This window comes from Nelumbo lutea, chromosome 4, assembly GCF_056320005.1.
Source record: "Nelumbo lutea isolate HS-2025 chromosome 4, American lotus-T2T, whole genome shotgun sequence".
NCBI lineage: Eukaryota > Viridiplantae > Streptophyta > Magnoliopsida > Proteales > Nelumbonaceae > Nelumbo > Nelumbo lutea.
This window is the reverse complement of record NC_142687.1, coordinates 30938056-30954989: the sequence shown is the minus strand read 5'-3', so window position 1 is coordinate 30954989 and position 16934 is coordinate 30938056. Positions and strand designations below refer to the sequence as shown.

The following is a 16934-nucleotide window of genomic DNA, read 5'->3' as shown; positions in this document are numbered from 1 at the left end:
CATAGAAAGAATCAAATAAGATGGAAGACCATGAAAAATCCAGTGATGAATTCAACAGGTATTTAGCTTAGCAATTCTATATATATTACCCCAAAGCAGCTAGAAAAAAACCATACTGTCCAAGGAACTTACAGAATATAAAAGGACTTGTCCATCTTCCATTGTCTTCAGTGCTACTGACTTTTCCTTGTTCTGTAAAACCATTCATGCAATTTCTCATTTAAGACTGAAAAACAAATTCTACCAGATCGTCTACTAGGAAAGGGGAATAAGGAAGGATGAAGAAAGAACAGAAAATGCTACATTTACATAACAGAAAATGAAAGAAAAGTCTAAGCTTCCATTTCAACAAGGGATAATGATCAATGAGGCCATGAGTGAAAGATTGGCCTCTCAAGGTCTGTCCACACTCACTATTAGCCATTAAAGCTTTACCTGATATTAATCGTATGACTTCTACCATCATTTCTAAATGCTAACTTGAAATTTTTAGTTTTACCACTTAAATATGGGGAAGTAAAATATCATTTTACCAACACAAGTACAAATGATTAAGAAGAAGTGGCAAGAAAGTGATGGCATGTTTTTCACCACATGCATAATTGATAGCAGTAACAATTAAAGAAGAATGATAAGGTGAATGCATAAAGAGAAAAGAAAATAATTGGTTACTCACCACAACAGAACAAACTCCAGGAAAAAGCCCAGCACAGATGATCGCTCGGATGAGGTGCTCATCATAGCTCCATGTATTGTATGTGGCTGTGGTGTCATCAACCAGACCAGTATCCTTGAGCAAAGAAATGAACTGCTTCCGAAGGGAATCAATAGCTTTCATGGTTTGTAGTGAAAGAAAATTCCGCCAGCAGTATTCATATCCACCCTCCTTTCTTTCAGCATCTTTCCAGCCATCATAGGCCCGGACAAGTGCAACATGGTCACTGTAATCCTGGGCAGAAAATTGGGCTTTTGCAGACTCGGCAACCTACAAAATGAATTTAGAGATCTCAGATGCATTTCATAGCTACAAGGATTTTTTTCATGCACTGTAAGAAGTGTTGTCAAAATCTTATGATTTATGATACAAATCAGGACTCGAATCACAAATCTAAAGGGTTCCAATTCATATATAAAGAGTGAACCCTTCTCTCAAAAACTCTTATGGTCATTGTTTGAATCTTAGAATCCATTTCTTGAAACATACTTATGGTTATTGTTTGGATCTTAAAAATTGTCCAGCTCATGCCATTCAAATCAATTGATTATGATTTAGTTCTCTACCTTATAATTTCTTTTCCATTTTTTTAGGAAGGGTTTTATTTTAAAGCTACCTATAACAATACATACATAAATATATTAAAAGTTTTTGTCAATTTTCTAAAAAGAGAAACAATCTCATGATTTTTAGAACATTACTCCAAGTAAAGGTTTACCTTGGGGCTATATGTTATAAGAAGTCGAATTACAAATAGTTTAATGATTAATCACAATATTGTCAAGGAATCTGGGATTGAACCTTCATAACATGTGGGTAAAATGTTAACATAATACCTCCTTCTTGTCAAATGGCATCAAAAATGGATCTCTGACACTTAAACCAGCAACAACAGTCAATATTGGATTCAAGCAGTTAAATATAGCCCCTAATATGAGCATCTTCCCAAGTTTGGGCTCCACAGGAAGCATTGACAAGTGACGTCCTGTTAAATGAGTTACATAGCATTAGGTACAATCTTGGACTACAACTAAGGGACAATATATATCTCGTATTGTTAAAGCAATAAGGCACATCAACATATACAAACAAGGATGAATTTTTCATACCTAGAACAGTCAGATTCTCATCTTCATCCAAAGCCCCAATAGTTTTAAGATATTCGATAGCATTTTGAACCTACAAGGAACAAGCAACCAGAAATATATAAATTGAAAATTAGATGGATATATTATGCCAATGGTTGAGGAAAAATAATAAGGAAAAGAAAGATCATTAAGTTATGTCATCCAATTCTGGTCAATATGTTCACACACACACACGGGGGGGGGGGGGAGAGAGAGAGAGAGAGAGCGCTTTACTGATAATGGTTCAGGTGACTGTAATGCCCTAGATAAGAACTCTGAAATGCTTCCCAGCTTTAGACTTTTAATTTGCAAACTGAGAGATTGTAAGGGTGTCCTTAAAATTTCTGGCAGCTGATAATCTGCAAAAGCATCATATAGACATCTTGGGTAGAGATGGTAACATTCGCCAGGTTGAACACGGCCAGCTCTTCCTCTTCTCTAAATAAGGATAAAAAACCCATAAAATCGATATATGTTATGAACCCAAGAAACCATCTAAAAAACAAAACAAAAAGAAATAAATGTTGCCACAATAGTTTTTAACAATTAAATACATTAGAACAGGATTTAATGATATCTACATCAAAAAGATGAATGATCATCATCACCATGTGCCTTTATCAAATGAAATAGTTAGCAAAATGATATCAAATGAATAATCCTCCATTTCATTCTAGGGATACATGTACCTAATGATATGCACCAACATCACCATATGGTAAAAAGGATTCAGGAAGGCAAACATAATTGTCAAGGTGTCACTAAGGCAACTAGGCACCCTTAGCTGGGCATCCTGCCTGAACACCATAGCTTATATGCCAGCTCAGGTGACAAAAATACATGGTGAGTGCCTTATTATAGTATTATTTCTATGGATAAACCTTATTATTATTTGTGTTAATACATCCTATAATATATCATGTATATTACTTCTTTGTTTAGGGGCCATTACTTGGTGTAATGGTAAAATCTCAGAGTGGCAATCATGAGAATGCATGTTCAAGTCTGATGTTGGCCCTACGTGCAAAAAGAATGCCAAAGGTTAGGACCATAATCAATCCACCCCTCCCAAGACCCCAGACAGTTAGGACCAACAATGGGTAATGGCCTTGTATCATGGCTCAAAGTATCAATTCTCTGAAATCTAAATACACAAAAAATTGTGTATCTAGAGTTTTTAACAATCAATATAGTTTTTAACACCTTGGAAGGCAATTTCTCGCACTCTCCCTAAATTCCTTGTGTTTGTAAGGTATGATGTTTGCTCTGGTAATTCAGTCCTCTTTTGAGAAGATGTTTGGGTGGGCACTCAACCCCTAAAAGTTCCCTTCGCTCTATTCTATCTCCTTCGTTAAAAAGAAACCTATCTCAAGGTTCCTCTCCCCCTACCCAACCCACCCCCTGGTTCCCCCATTGCCTTTAAACTGGGACTTTGGGTTTCATAGATGTTTAAGGGATGATGAATCTGCTTGTGTTTCTGAGCTTTTGTTTCTTCTCGACTCTGTGTTTGGACCCCCTAAACCTGATAAAAGGATTTGGACTCTAAACTTAAGTGGCTCCTCCACTTGTGTCTCTTTCTTTAAATCCCTCTTTTCCACCCTCTCCTCTCATGTTTTCCCTGTTAAAGAAATCTGGTCAAGGCCAATTCCTTCTAAAATAGTTGTTTTCTGTTGGAAAGCCTATTATGGTAAGATTAATACTTTGGAAAACATGCAAAAGAAGAGACCTTATATGTGTTTGTCCCCAAACTGGTGCATTTGGTGTAAAGTGAAGAGTGAGAACTGTCACCATGTGCTGATATCTTGCTCTTTTGCTGCCAGTATTTGGAATTGGGTTTTAATGTTATTTGGGTGCAGGTGGAGCTTGCCCTCCAAAGCAAATTCACTCTTTGAACCGTCTGCCTTTGGGTGATTGACAAAGAGAAGGAATTTAATGTGGAATGGTATCAGAGCAGCTAGCTTGTGGACAATTTGGGAAGAGAGGAATGCAAGAATATTTCAAGAAAAGGAAATAAGCCTTGCTGAAGTAAAGGAGTGTATAATGACAAGCACAACTTTTTGGTTGAAAACTACAGATCTGTTCATGAATTATTCTTATGATGATTTAAGGAGAAATTGGGCGCAGTGGCATCCACAACCTCCACAAAGAACAAACTACAAGTGGAATGGAAACCCCCTCCAGAAGGAGTGGTAAAACTGAATTTTGACGGAAGAAGTCAAGGTAATCCAATGCCTTCAGGTATAAAAGGGATTCTGAGAGAAGGATAGCAAGATCCTATATTTATTCTCAGGACCAGTTTTAGTTGGTGACTCTACAAGGGCTGAGATACTAGCAGTGGTACAAGGTATGCAGGTTGCTCATCAACTTGTAGTGGAGAACTTGATAGTTGAAGAGGAATCCAAGGTGGTAGTAGGCTGGCTGTCAAATTCAGAAACAGTTTTTTGGGGTTATAGGGATCTTCTGCAGAAAGTTATTTGGTTGACAACGAATATGTCAGTTAGCTTTCAATGGGTCAGCAGATCAGCAAATGCCATGGCTGATTCTTTGACTAAATAAGGGGTATCAAGGGTTGATCTGTTTTTGCCTACCTTATAATTGTAATTCAGGCTAGAGTGTTCTTATTTGCTCAATGCTCAGTTCCATGGGGAGGTAAATAAGGGGTATCAAGGGGTGATCTGTTCCAAGGCTAGAGTGTGTTTATATACTAGTTTCTTTTATTATTGTCTTATTTGTCAGCGTTCAGTCAACACACACGTTGCTAAATGCTGTCTTGAACCCTCAAAGACTTCAAAACTTGAATCAATAAGGAAGAACTTAAAATGTTGTCTAATCAACATTTCTTCTTTTCCTAGTTTTATTTTTATTATTTTCTTATTTGTTAGGTTTTAATCAAAACAAACACATTGCTAAATGCTATCTTGAACCCTCAAAGACTTCAAAATCTGAACCAATAAGTAAGGAAGAACTTAAAATTTTGTGTAAACACCTTTTCTTTTCTTTTCTTCTTTTCCTATAACAAAAAATAGGCGTTCAGCCCCTATATTTTTCTGAATTTTCTTTTCTTTCTTCTTTTTCTTCTCATGAATATGTTGATTTTCTTTACTTCAACACGAAGTTTAAACTTTTCTTATGAAAATTATGGATCATTGTTAAGGAAATATGATTGCTAGTTGCTAAGGAACCTAGGGAACTACCCTAGGATATATAATTTTATTTAAAAAAGTTCATCACCTAGGCGACACCTAGGTGCCTGCCTATGCGACTAGGCAACAACAACAACAAGGCATCCTCCCTGTTGTTGCCTAACCTTGCCTTGCAGCATTGAAACCATACAAATATAGACAACCAATAACCACAGAAAACCTCCCATAAAGCCCGGGTTAACACGAATGATTAATCTGGGCCACAAAACAACGGACGCACCTGCTTTTCTCCTTCTTCCACCACTACTCTCCCAGGTGCTGCAAGAACCTCTACTTGGGGATTTCACCACCACATCATCATAGAGTTCCAGAAACAACTTTACTTTCCTGCAGTCTGGAATACAATCAAGACTGCCAAGCGACCAATCAGACATTTCACTACTTAATGAAGTTTCAATCTTCCTCTTGCATCAAATGATTCTTCCTTGCCTGAGCTAGAGTATTTTGCTCTAGGAGAGTAGGAGCCTAGTCAAGAACATCTCTTACCCACTGTCTTTGCCATCTAGGAAAGTAACACCAAGGAGCTTCCCAAGGTTGATCCTAAGTTCCACCCAGTGCTTGACGGACTGGACATCACTGGGTCAGGCTTCATTTATTGCCTCTACTTACCCAGGAACAGGACCTACCTCTCCAAGCGGAGGCCTATCTGCCTTTGAGCAACTGGGGAATCAATGAATTTCCTAGCCACCGAAGGAGTGGCAACCAAGGGCTCTAACCATTTCTTCTCTTCATAAATATTGTAGTTAACCAGTTCACCCCACCCCTTCATGAAAACATGGGCTCTATCCATTTCTTCACCTTTGTCATGAAATGTATGCAAAATATGCATAATGAATTTCAATATTTAAATTTAAACAGTTCAGAAGTATGCAAGATCTAAGAATTTAATTTTTTTAGTTGTGCATAATTGTGGCTTGTACTGTACTAATGTGTATTTTGAATTACTCAGTTCTTGTATACACATTATCTTGGTTGTCTATAACTATAATCTGTATAGCATTCAACAATTTAGCAATTATAGTTCTTATTGGTTACAACAAAATAACTTAAGTTGAACGTGATCATACTATTTAATGAATATTCCTTAATATAATACTAGTATAATCTCCATCAAAACCCACATATATGATGTCTATACTATAGGATGAAAGTTGGTACAGTGCAAAGTCATTTTTCTTATTTTTGAGATTTATAGTATTTTTCCTAACATTTTTAACTTCTGAAAATCAGAAAAAAAAATCTTATGATTAGCGATACAATTCAGGATATGATTCAATTCACCCCCCATTAGGAATGCAAACGGATCGGATCATATTTGAATCAGGGTATATCCGAACCCAATCCGACTGTTCATGTCAGATCTGATCAGATCGGATCTGATAGAACTATTTGAATTCGAATCCTATTGGTAAGTCGGATCTTCGGATCTGACCCAATCCAACTTTTTTTTTCTAACTAATAAATTATTAAAAGAAAAATAAAATATACTAATTTAAATAAAGCAACAAAAAATACAAGTATTTTTTAATTACTTTCATCATATATATACATGCTTTTTATAAAAATAAATAATATAGCAAATTTATAAAATTATAATATAAAAAATATATCTATAAATAAATAAATAACATATATATGTATTATATATATTTATATTTATAAATACATAATATATCGAATTGGATAGGGGTGATTTGAATCCGATCCAAAGATTTGAGCAGGAGTGATGAGTGATCCAAATTTGACCAAATGGGATCGGATCTCAGATTGGAACGGATCATGATCCGGTCCATTTGCACCTCTACCCCCCATCCCCCCCCCCCCATTTATGATATGATTACAATCTTTCATTATTTAAAAGGCATGAGAGGAGTACGCCTAGAGGCACACCTCTAGGTGAGGCGCTCCCAAAACACCCTGAGGTGTATGCCAGAGGCACTGACACCTCTGAGGCATACCCTTAGGTGCAAGAGGCATACGCCCCATACGCTTTTTTCATGAGACCCCCCCTTTCAACTAGTGCTATGCATCTAAATATTTTTATTAAAAATAAAGAAAAATGAGATCCCCCTTCCTCCTCACCCCCCTCCTCTTAAGGAGGTTTACGCCTCCTTGTGTTCGGGAGGCTTATGCCTCTTACATTCTGAACTATGCCTCATGCCTTTAGGTAGTGGAACACCTCGCGCCACGCCTCTGCATTATAAAACATTGCAATTTTTTAATGCACCCATATCACATTGATCCAAAATGGGCACATAGTAGATTCTAAAGGATAACCAAAAAGAAAATGTCAAAAATGACAATTTTTATTGGTAATGGTTAAAAATTATTAATTAGAGAGTAAGAATGATTGTGTACATGATGGTACTAGACATGATCATGGGTCGGGTAACCCGACAACTTGACTCGTTATTTTTCGGGCTTGTACAAAATTTCAGGCCTACGGGCTCGGGCTTTCTCAAATAAGCCCGACCCGATTACATATGATAAAAAAGCATTTATGCTATATATAATAAATATATATAATATATATTTGTTTCTTAAATTATTAATAAATATTAATTTACTATTAGAAATACAAATTAGTTTATTAGTTTATTAAATTATTACTGAATTAATATAATATTAGTTTATAAAAGTACACTGAAAACAAGACATTTTGTGTACAGGTCGGGCTTCGGGCTTTATATAAGGGTCGGTCTCGGGCAAAAGATCTAGGCCCGATGGTCAAGCCGGGCTTAGGCTAGGGCCTGCACATTTTCTATTGATAAATAGGCAAAGTCCGACCCAGCCCATGAATAGGTCGTGGCACCCAACACCCTTGCAGTTGCAGGATAGGCTCATATGCTAGCACATGTTGTGTAACTCGTATAATCTATTGCATACATTTTTTTATGAATAAATGGTATTTTATTAAATAGGAGATAGAAATAGTACAAGCATGAAGCACCCTAAGAGCAAGCACGAGGTGTTACCTCCCCTTAAAGGTGGTTCCAAACCCAACTCTTTTCAGATTGCAGTTACAAATTATCCAAAAACAAAGAATCCCTTGAAGCCCCTTGTTTAGCTAAAGATCTTGTAGGTTTTCAAGACTGCTATTCAATCTTGATCACTAAGAGATTTCAGGTTCGATGAGAAGAGAAAGTGAAGAAGTAGAAGAAAGTGGTGAAAGAGCAGTAGAACACAGATTTTGAGGAGAAGAACAGAATGTCAAATATTCTGCCGCCGCCACTTTAAGTTAATATATATAGGTTATGCTAGTTACATGAAAGGACATATCTGCCCTTGGTGTTTACATCATAACTGCTAACAAATAACAAACAATATAAAACTGAAACTAGAAATAACAAAATAGCAAAATAACCACAGCTGTGACTAGATGCATTCTACCCTACGGACAGAGTAGGACCACAGCTATGGGGCCCACATCAATGTTCTCTACACTCCCCCTCAAGTTGGGAGCATATGTTCATCATTCCCAACTTGGATAGATCCGCCTCTAGCTTCCTTCTTGATACGGCTTTAGTGGATGTCTGCTAGTTGCATACTGGATGTGATGCAAGGGAGGCATACTTCTTGAGATGAGACCCTCTCTCTCACAAAATGGCGGTCAACTTCAATGTGTTTGGTTTTGTCATGCTGTAATGGATTATGTGCTATTTTAATGGCGGCTTGATTATCACAGTACAGCATCAGAGGCTTCTCATACTCAATACCCAACTCCTCAAGTAGAGATCTTAGCCATAGGATTTCAGCCACTCCATTGGCCATGGACCTATATTCTGCTTCAGCACTTGACCGGGAGACAACACTTTGTTTCTTACTTCTCCAGGAGACAAGGTTTCCTCCCACAAGGGCACAATATCCTGAGGTAGACCTTCTGTCATCAACACTCCCAACCCAATCTGCATCAGTATAAACCTCCACCTTCATGTGATTGTTGTTCTTGAAAAGTATACCCCTACCTGGGCATCTCTTCAAGTAGGCTAAGATTCTTTCTGCCGCAAGAAGATGTGTGGTTCTAGGAGAATGCATGTACTGGCTAACAACACTAACAGCATAAGTAATATCTGGCCGAGTGAGGCAAAGATATAGGAGCTTTCCTACCAATTGCTAGAACATAACTTTGTCTTCAAGAAGCTCCCCACTCTCGGCACTAATCTTGTGATTCTGTTCAATTGGTGTATCTGTAGGCTTGACACCTAACTTTCCAGCTTCTGCCAACAGGTCTAGGACATATTTCCTCTGAGATATAAAGATCCCTTGTTTGGATCTAGCAACCTCAATACCCAAAAAATACCGGAATACACCAAGGTCCTTCACCTCAAATTCTTGGTGAAGAAGCTGCTTAAGAGACTCAATCTCATGGCTATCATTCCCTATGACCACAATATCATCAACATATACGGCCAGTAGTGTCAAAGAGGACTCCACCCTCTTGATGAATAGGGTATGATCTGACTGGGCCTGTACATATCCAAACTTCACAAGTGCTAGTCTGAATCTATCGAACCAAGCCCTAGGTGATTGTTTCAAACCATACAAAGCCTTGTTGAGCCGGCACCTTCTTACCTATTTCTACATCATAGAATCCAGGAGGCAATCGCATGTAAACTTCTTCTTGCAGATCTCCATTCAGAAAGGCATTTTTCACGTCCATTTGGTATAAAGGCCAAGTGTGACTTGCTGCAAGGGACAATAGAACTCGAATAGTAGTCATCTTGGCTACCGGTGCAAATGTCTCCAAGTAATCTATGCCATAAGTCCCAGGCATTGTTTTTCAACAGGGCATCCATCTCAACTTGCATTGCATCTTTCCATTCAGGGACGGATAGGGCTTCTTGCACTGTTCTTGGAATAGGGACATTGGAAATGGAGCTAAGGTGGGACCTGTAGGTAGGAGATAGGCGATCATAGGATAAAAAATGGGAAATACAGTGGGTTGTGGATGTGGTACAATGTCGTTTCCCTTTACGGACTGCAAGTGGAAGGTCAAGATCATATGTAGGGGAAGTCTCTGTGGGCCCTGGGACTGAAGTATCTGGACCTGGAGCTGCAAATGAGATTGGAGCTGGTATGGACTGCTAATGATCAGGATCAACCTGCCTGCATCGGCTGTGATAAACCCTCAACTCCTGATCCCTCTGACCACCCTCACCATTGCAGCTCTCATCACCCAATGGAATAGGTAAAGGAACTGCCCCACTCTCACTGCTCTCCCCCTGAAGACAAGAACTCAAACCCCCACTCTCACCACTCTCCCCCTGAGGGACAACCCGAGGATAATAGGGTGTCCCCTCAAAGAAAGTGACATCCATGGAGACAAACTTCCTCCCGGAGACAGGATCATAACAGCAATAACCCTTTTGAGTTTGTGCATAACCAAGGAAGATGCATTTGGAGGCTTTGGGTTCGAACTTGGAGGGATGGGGTCCGAGAAGCTGAACAAAGCAAGTGCAACCAAATGTCTTAAGGGGAATAGAAAACAAGTCCTCACGTGGGTGTAGAAGCGAAAAACAAGATTGCATATCAAGGACCCAGGAAGGGACCCGATTAATAAGGTATACTGCCGTGAGGATAGCATCCCCCCAGAAGCAAATAGGGACATTGGAAGTAAACATGAGGCTTCTAGCCACTTCCAAAATATGCCTATTCTTCCTCTCGGCAACTCCATTATGCTGAGGTGTATGAGGGCAAGAGCTTTGGTGGATAACCCCATGATGAAGAAGATAAGATGTCAATGATTTAGCAAAGTATTCCTTTGCGTTATCAGATCTGAGAACTTTGATCTTGGCATCAAACTGGGTTAGGATCATTTGGTGAAAATTTTGGGTCAGGGAAGGTACCTCATCTCGTGAACGCATGAGATAAACCCAAGAAAAACGGGTATGGTCATCAACAAATAACAAAAAGTATCTATACCCACCCATGGAAGGGATATGATAAGGCCCCCAAACGTCAGTATGCACAATATCAAAAGAATTATCACTCCTTTTATTACTCAATAAATAAGGCTTTCTACAATGCTTAGCAAACTCACAACTTTCACACTGTAGCTGAGACAACTCAATAGACTCAAATAAGGTAGGAAACAAACTCTGTAAAGATCGAAAAGACAAATGACCTAATCGGTTATGCTTTGGCATAACCGGACTCACACTCTGAGAAACAAAAGACAACTTCTCTACTGACTCTCCCTGACAGAACCGCTCCCCGAGCAGATAGATTCCATTCGCCTCACGGCCAGTCCCAATCACCTTTTGCGTCTCCAAGTCCTAAAAAACACATCGATTAGGGAAGAAGGTTACTGAGCAGTTCATATGCTTGGCAATACTACTGCCTGAAAGAAGGTTAGTATCAACCTTAGGAACATGCAAAACAGATGATAGGGAGATAGTATCTGAAAGCTTGATGTCACCCTTCCCAGAAATAGGAACCAGGGAGCCATCAACAATAGATACCTTATCCCTACCAGAAGACAAATGGTAAGTAGTAAACAATGAAGGCAAGCTAGTCATGTGATCAGATGCACCTGAGTCTTTACCCAACAAGGTTCAGTAGTACCTGGAGCTGAGGCATGATAGGCTGAAGCTCGAGTACCTGAATGGGCGAAAGCAAATGTGACAGGGGCTGATGAAGGCTGCGGTGGCTGAGCTGGATTTCCAACCTCCTTTTCTAGCTGTATTAGGGCAGCCCGAATTGCAGCTAAGGTCTCCAAAGATGTTCCTTTTGTGCCAGATGAGGATGTTGAATCAGTGTTCATGGCTACATGAGCAGTGCCCTTCTTGTTTCTTAACTTCGCAGGAACCAAGTGGGGATGCAGTTTCCAACATGTTTCTTTTGTATGTTTGGGTTTCTTACAATGTTCACATACTACATCCTTCTTGTCTTCCTTCCTCCTGTCCTTCTCTAAATCACCCCCTGATCTTGGTGTAGCCGCTACAAAGGCTGATGTGGGTTGCATCATAACCTTCCTTCTGGTTTCTTCACTGTGTACAAATGAGTAAGCCTGAGAGAGAGTCACGCTGTCTCTAGTCAAAATCTGCTGCCTCACAATATCATATTCTGAGTTCAGTCCCGCCAGGAACTCAAACACTATGTTTGTCTCGATGTGCCTTCTATGGGTCTGAGCATCTTTGGGAGTCTTCCACTCAAGAGTCTCTAAGTGATCAATCTCGTGCCACAGGGACTTCAAGGTAGAGAAGTAGACCGACACCAGTTTCTCTCCTTGTTTAAGGGTGTTCACCTCACATTTCAATTCATATGCTCTGGCAACATTAAGGGGTTGGGAGTAAGTTTCTTTCATAACATCCCATATCTCCTTAGTTGTCTTTACCCACAAATAATTCCGGCTAATATGAGGCTGCATAGAATTACACAACCATGTCATAACCAAGTAGTTTTCTTGCATCCACTTGGTATATGTCGGGTCTCCCTTGGAAGGTTCTTTCATATCTCCCAGGAGGTACCCTAATTTACCTCTTCCACCAATAGCCATCATGGCTGATTGGGCCCATTCCAAATAGTTTGATCCATCAAACTTTACGGTCGTAATCTGACTACCCATCTCAGAAATACCACCATAACCGATGTTCCCAAGACTGCCTTCTGCCTGAATTTTAGACTCCATTTCTGTCAAGTCTCAAAACAGCACTTGAATCACCAATCACAATCAAAACAATATAAACCTGATCTGTATTCTCAGTGTATGTGCACAAAACCGAAATAATTCTGATCTGAAACCAACTAGCCAACACAGCAGTAGCTGTCTATAGATCTCTAACTCCCTTAGAACTCTGAGAACAGCTTTAAAAAAAATCTGATATGCTAGGGAATGTTAGGGTTTTAATCAGTCCTGAAAAAAAGCAATTCAGTCGCACAGTCCAAACTATATAGATGAGCTTGCAGTAGGGTTTTAATCAGTCCTGAAAGGAAGCAATTCAGTCGCATAGTCCAAACTGTATAGATGAGCTTGCAATAGGGTTAATAAGAAACCCTAGAATCTGATCGGACCTACCAATAAACTTAAGAGTAGCTCTAGGTAGATCACAAGGTTCAGTCAAACACTAGGGCTTGCTGTAGATCACTTTCAAACCCTAGAGTAGAGAGAAACACAGTTTGGCCAGGGTTTGTTGTAAAATCCTAGTGAATCGAAGAGAGAAAGAACTAGAATGGTTCAGCCTTCCCCTCCATGACCTATCTTCTCTGATAGAACTTCTCTTAAAAAATAAACAACTTACAAGGAAAAAATAGTTCGCTGCCTTCTAGGGTTACCTGAACCCTAGTCTTCTCTGATCCTTCCCGACCACCAACACTCTGCAACCCTAGCAAGTTTCCAACAGCTGCTAGCACCTCTGGCGATCTCCAAGAATCAGTCTGCGAACTCCTCCTTTTCAGCTTTCAGTCCTAGGGAATTCTCATGTGGTCGGCTGGTATTAGACTCACATGAAAAACCCTAACTTGCTCTGATACCATGTAGGTTTTCAAGACTGCTATTAAGTCTTGACCACTAAGAGATTTCAGGTTCGATGAGAAGAGAAAGTGAAGAAGTAGAAGAAAGAGTGGTGAAAGAGTAGTAGAACACAGATTTTGAGGAGAACAGAATGTCAAATATTCTGCCGCCGCCACTTTAAGTTAATATATATATAGGTTATGCTAGTTACATGAAAGGACATATCTGCCCTTGGTGTTTACATCATAACTGCTAACAAATAACAAACAATATAAAACTGAAACTAGAAATAACAGAATAGCAAAATAACCACAGCTGTGACTAGATACATTCTACCCTACGGACAGAGTGGGACCACAGCTGTGGGGCCCACATCAATGTTCTCTACAGATCTATTGCACACACTTTATCACTTTATTAACATCGCCAAAACATTTGGACCCTATTCAGCCCTCATTTAGCCAATGTGTCAACCAAAGAATTTTCTGGTCTTAACTATTAAAAGAAAAGAAAAAACAGAATTTATTGACCTTGCGAGCCATGCATAGGTAGTTAGAAAGTCCTTCTCCAGTCAACTCATTAACCTCATAGAATTCCTATATTACCATGAACTCTCAGTGGTGTTTCTCAGCCATCCCAATAGCACTTTGGAGGCCAGTTCCACCATTAACTTCTCAACCTCGGTTCCTACAAGACTCTGGACATTTCAGCTATAGTGGGGCCCCCAGAGCCTATAGGGCCTAAGTAAATGGATAATATCTCCACAAAACCATTTCTGGAAAGTCCACGAATAACTGATACTTCCAGGTACGACATGCTGCACACAATAAAGTCATACTTAATCTGATTATGAACTTGAGGATGCCAATGCAATGAAGGGGATGATCTAGATTTAGAAGAGTGAGCCATATGTTACCAGTTCCCAAGGACATCATCAGTAGAAAATGAAGAAAACATTTGTATTCTTTGTTACCAGTTCCTGAGAATACCATCAGTAGAAAATGGACCAAACATCTCAATTTTTTATTAGATGATGTTTGACTGATGTTTTGACTAAATAAGGATTTAATAGGCAATAGTTATTTGGGGCTCAAATGTAAAAATTTGTAGTGAGGAGATAGTAGAGGCTATCTCTCAAAATTTTTATTAGCCATATAGACACAACCTCTTCTAGTATTGGCTTGTTTCATTAATAAATTGAGTTATTTATCAAAAAATATATACACAAAGAGAAACTATACAAAATATGCAACTCATTGATGAAATGACAGAACCAAGGAGCAAAGGTTAGATGCAGTTTCATATGCTCATAAATTGTATATGTAACTTCAGAAGAGCCAGGTACAGTTAATCATAACACAAATGATCAACAAGAATAGAAAAAGAAAGGGATGCAAATGATCAACAAGAACAGAGAGAGAGAGAGAGAGAGTCTTACTTGTCGAGCAGCAGCCTTTGAAATCCAAGAAGGAAGCAAACATGGAGTATTATTCAATGCATCATATGATGTCTCTTTTGCCTTTCCACAGTCGACAACAAATACCACATCATTAATGGTGATACTTGTTTCAGCCATATTGGTTGCAAGTACTATTTTCCTAACACCATCTTCAGGATTTTCAAATATTAACCTCTGGATGCAAATCAAACAAGTCAACCACAATGTAAAGGAATATCAAGCATTACATGGTTAGCGAAAACTAATCAAGCATATGCACAATTGACACAAAAGAAAAGCATAATGCAAACAAAACACAACAGATAACCACACTACAGTCAGAATTTTATCTGATTGACTACAGCTTATTGTGAAGAAAGAAGTGAGAAGGAAATTTTCTTTGTATCAAAAAGAAAAGAGAGAAATGTAGTGATGTATAGTTTCTCATTCTATTTTCTTTTTTCTTTCTCATTCTTGTACACTTGATGTAAAAGAAACGCAAATGAAAAGTTCTTTTTAAGTACCCTATTGTTCTTTTCTTTTGTTCTATGCATTCATTTCTCCAAGTCAGAATCAAAAGGTGTTCTCTACTTTCTTGTGGAGATGTAATTAAGGGGAACAATCCGTATGATTCCCTGAATGGGCCTTACCCAAAATAATAAAAACTCAATCACTTGATTAAGTGAATTATGTTGATACAAATATGCTCCATCTCCAACTGGAAGAACAGCCAAAAGATAATGCATTGGAACAAAAGTTTGAAGGCTTTTGAACCATCCTATAAGGACAAAATTGTTAGAAATTTGCAACTGGTGGTTTCTTGGAGACAGTTTTGGTTCCATATTAGCCATTAACTCAGGGCCTATAGGTTTTGGGAACTCTACAAGAGCTGAGTTGCTGGTGTAGTACAAGTACTACAGCTACCAAGATCTCTAAACTTGAGATAACTATTAGTGGAAGGAGCAAGAGTCGTTGTGGACTGGATAAAGGGAAAAGAAAAACCTAGTATCAGGGTACAAGCAGAACGGTACTATCAGAACACCATCAAGGAGATAAAGGACTTTGGTGAGGGAAATAGAACCAAACTTCTTGAGGATGAACAGGTCAGTAAACACCTTGGCAGATGTACCACCCAAACAAGGGGTAAATAGGGAACAGTTATTTTGGGGACTGGTGGAGAATGAGATGTAAAAAGTTAAAGTACATGTTAGGTGGCATATGTCAAACTATAAAGGGATGCTTAACATGTTTGTACATAAACCATTCTTTCATCGTCCAATAAAGTTTAACAGTTGCTGATAAAGAAGATACAAAGAAAGAAAACAGGTAAACTTTTAATGTAAATGTTGAAGAAAAAACAGAAGATTTGCTGACAAGTCACCAAGGCGATGGAGGCCCTGTCCCAGTTGACAAATAGAGCAGTTGATAGGGGTTCCAGTTCCTTGGAAGATTTAAAACTCAGCAGCTCAGGGAGAATAGGGGAATCATTACAATATGCAGATGACCCTCTATTCTTCATTTCAGCTGAGCCAAGTCAGCTGCTACATCTCAGACTCATGCTGCAATGGTTTGAGGCGTTCTCAGGGTTGAAGGTGAATTTATGTAAGAGTGAGATTACTCCAGCTAAAGCTAAAATTATATGAGATTACCACTTAATTGCAAGGTCGGGAACATCCGACCACATACATGGGATTAAAGCTAAAATTATATGGGATTACCACTTAATTGCAAGGTCGGGAACATCCGACCACATACATGGGATTAAAGCTAAAATTATATGGGATTACCACTTAATTGCAAGGTCGGGAACATCCAACCACATACATGGGATTACCACTTGGAACAAAATGCACAGCTAAAGCCATATGGGATTCAGTATTGGAGCATATGTGTAGAAAGTTAGAAGCCAAATATCTTTCCATGGAGGCAAAGAGCCAAAGACTACCTTGCTGAAAAAAACTTTATCTCAATTACCCATATATTTCTTGCTTTTATTCCC

At 38.9% G+C, this 16934-nt stretch overlaps 1 protein-coding gene across 1 annotated transcript in view; it reads right to left on the bottom strand.

Moving 5' to 3' along the window:
* LOC148854965 (DEA(D/H)-box RNA helicase family protein) overlaps positions 1-16934 on the bottom strand; it is a 39714-nt gene that overhangs the window by 1578 nt on the left and 21202 nt on the right. Inside the window, exons 11-16 of the mRNA XM_088941509.1 lie at positions 14936-15130; positions 2077-2280; positions 1825-1894; positions 1552-1700; positions 677-985; positions 133-192 (exon numbers count right to left, since the gene is read on the bottom strand). Coding sequence (XP_088797635.1) covers positions 133-192; positions 677-985; positions 1552-1700; positions 1825-1894; positions 2077-2280; positions 14936-15130 — 987 coding nt within the window. The remainder of the gene's footprint in view (positions 1-132; positions 193-676; positions 986-1551; positions 1701-1824; positions 1895-2076; positions 2281-14935; positions 15131-16934) is intronic.